General features: G+C 59.6%; 1 protein-coding gene across 1 annotated transcript in view; it reads left to right on the top strand.

Annotated features, from left to right (window-relative positions):
• Positions 1-2,385: 2,385 nt before the first annotated feature.
• Positions 2,386-2,861, top strand: part of SPRG_20806 (hypothetical protein) — a gene marked incomplete at both ends in the record, with an annotated part of 1,583 nt that continues 1,107 nt past the window's right edge. The window contains one exon of the mRNA XM_012349035.1: positions 2,386-2,816. Coding sequence (XP_012204425.1) covers positions 2,386-2,816 — 431 coding nt within the window. The remainder of the gene's footprint in view (positions 2,817-2,861) is intronic.

The following is a 2,861-nucleotide window of genomic DNA, read 5'->3' as shown; positions in this document are numbered from 1 at the left end:
TGTGCGGACGCAGACGACGGCGTCGGTGAGCGCGATGCGGCGGCAAGGCACGCCTCTCGGCGAGACGGAGAGCGCGGCGCTGAGAAAGTGCGCAGCGACTTCGTCGTCGTTGAAGGCGCAGAGCACGTCGCCCATGGCGGCTGCATGGCCGTCGCGCGCGGTACCAGCCCGCTCGTCGCAAAAGTCGAGAGAGGCGATTGCGTGGAAGATAGCCATGGTCCAAAAGACGAGTTCCCGGGCACTTGCGAGCCCCAACGGGTGCATCGTTCGGCGCGACAGAATGTCCTCCCAAAGGAGGGCCATGGAGGTCTTCATGCCGACGATGCCGGCCCGGAATCGCTTGGGCCAGAAGAGCAGCGCCATCTCCGAGGGAGCACTTACGGGCACGAGCTCATTATGGCCGCCCTCGCAGAGGAAGGTGTGGGCAGAGACGCTGACGAGCCGCTTGGCTACCAAATCCGGCACGTTGCACGACGGATGGAACTCGAATGCGGCGACGTGGTTGTCGACGTCGGCTCTGTCCTCGCCGCTACTTGGGTCGTCGCTCTCGCTAGTCGCAGGATATGAGCGCCGCACGAATGTTGAAAGTCGGACCACCTGTCGTCGCGTGCCTATTCCGTCAAAAACCGAACGACGGCGATGTCAAAGGCATCCGAGGCCACGAGAATGTGGACGAGGTACTTGTGCCGAGGTCGCAGGCGCGGAATCAAAGAGTCTGCGTAAGGATCGCCAACGTCGCTTGGCGCTGGGCAGAGGTACGCGAGGCTGCACGCGATGCGGTGGCACTCTGGCAGCAGTCGCGCGGCGAGGACCGCTACCTTGGCGGCCGCACCGGTTCGGTTCAGCGGCAGCCGCGACGGCCCTCGCTCCGGTTCGTGAACCCCTGTCAAGCCAAAGACGAGTGCGAGCCGGCGTCCGGACGTGATGGGCGTCGACGTAATCGTGGTGTTGATGAAGACACCGTCGAAGCCTCTCGGTCGCTCGGCAGCGTTCTGCGGCAACGTGATTGCGTGCTCGTGGCGCTGGAACGTGAGGACGCCGCCCGTGTGGTCGGACGGCAGCAGCACGATCAGTGTCCCGAACGCATTGGCAATGCAGCCTGTTGAGGCGCGGAGGGGTTTAATGGACCCGGCGGAGTCAATGCAGAGGTGCGACAAGACGGCACCGACGTTCGAGGCGCGAACACCGAGCGTCAACAAAAGCTTGTGCACGACCTTTTGGACGAGGGCTTCTTCCAACGCGCTCTGATTGGCGATGTAGATGTCGGCGGCGGGCACGACACTGGCCTTGCCGTACAGCGCGCCGAGTTGGCCGTGCTGGGTACTCGATACAGGCCACGACAACGCGTCCGGAAGTCTCTCCACGCTCACGACCGGCAGCGGCGAGATGCCTTGGGTGCCCGTGCAGATGTACAACGGCGGTGCTCTAGGTTGCTACAAAATGGCCTCACAAGCCGACACGAGATCGTTCATGGCGCGCGTCCCGCCTGACGATGTTGGTTTGATTGGCCACGAGAAATATATTTCCGTCGACGCCCATTCTCTGCATATTTGTATGCAATTCAATAGAACGAGCAAAGTGCCTAGTGGTCGAGGTGGTTGCGCTGGAGGTCCGTTTTAGTTGGTTTGAGGCGCGAACTTTGGTCTTCTGGTCGATAGTCAATCGTCGTTAAATAATAAACACACCAGCACACTGATGCACGTGCTACCATCATCACTGGGTTCGATACCCGGTCGGATCCTGTCTTTTCGACTTGCTCGTTATCGGTGTCGGTGCTGTTAATAACTCGTCATACTACGTCATACTGATACTACGTACTTTTTTTCCGTCCCTGGTGTATCAAGGCACGACAAAATGCTCAAAGGTCCTTGCACAGCGATCCCCTCTGCGTTCAAAGCTGTTTTATTGTTTAGAGTCGGCGGCCAGACAAAGTTGCTCGTGGCACTCGGATGCGAGGCCAATGGAAGATGCATGCAGCGTTCTTGCTGCCATTGCAAGCGCACCGTCATCCGCAGTCTTGGCGCGACCATCATTCGCTCTGGCCTCTCGTGCTGCCAGCTCATCGCGCACCTGCGCGTTCGATTCGGTTGACGCTGGGCGCACCCAACTTTTTGCCTCCGATTTAAATGGCTCTGCATACAAATCCCAAGCTATTAAAATACTCTGCGTCGCCCATGTGCAAAACGGCCGCCGTCTAAAAATACTCTGAGGAAATGCATAATAAAAATACCCAAATTCAATGTTGTATACAAACACCAAGCGTAACAGTGCGAATTCAAAAGCAAACCGGTCCGGGACCCCAGAAAAAAGAGTGGCTGGCAGCTTTGGGAAGCGAGTGGCTTGGCTTCAGTCGACGAAATTCCCACTTCCAGTACGAACCCCAAGATGAGTGACATCAGCGAGCACGATGCGGCCGAGATCAAGGCCGACGCCCCGGTCATCGAGGACTGCAGCAACACGGACGTCGTGACCAAGTACCGCCTTGCCGCCGAGATCGCGCAGTCGGCGCTCGAGGGCGTCATCGGCCAACTCGCGCCCGGCAAGAGCGTCGTCGAGCTCTGCGCCTTCGGCGATGCCATCATCACGGCCCGCGCCGCGACCGTCTACAAGTCCAAGAAGGTCGAGAAGGGCATTGCCTTCCCGACGTGCGTGAGCGTCAACGAGGTCGTGTGCCACTTTTCGCCGCTCCCGAACGAGACGACCACGATCAAGGCCGGCGACTGGGTCAAGATCGACTTGGGCTGCCACATTGACGGCTACATCGCCGTCGTCGCGCACACCGTCATTGTGCCCGCCACCGAGGCGACGACCTCATCGTCATTGGCTCGCAGGCCGATGTGCTCAAGTGCGCCCAGGACGCG

The sequence above is a fragment of the Saprolegnia parasitica genome, assembly GCF_000151545.1.
Source record: "Saprolegnia parasitica CBS 223.65 unplaced genomic scaffold supercont2.49, whole genome shotgun sequence".
Classification (NCBI taxonomy): Eukaryota; Oomycota; class Saprolegniomycetes; order Saprolegniales; family Saprolegniaceae; genus Saprolegnia; species Saprolegnia parasitica.
This window is presented reverse-complemented; position numbering and strand designations above follow the sequence as displayed.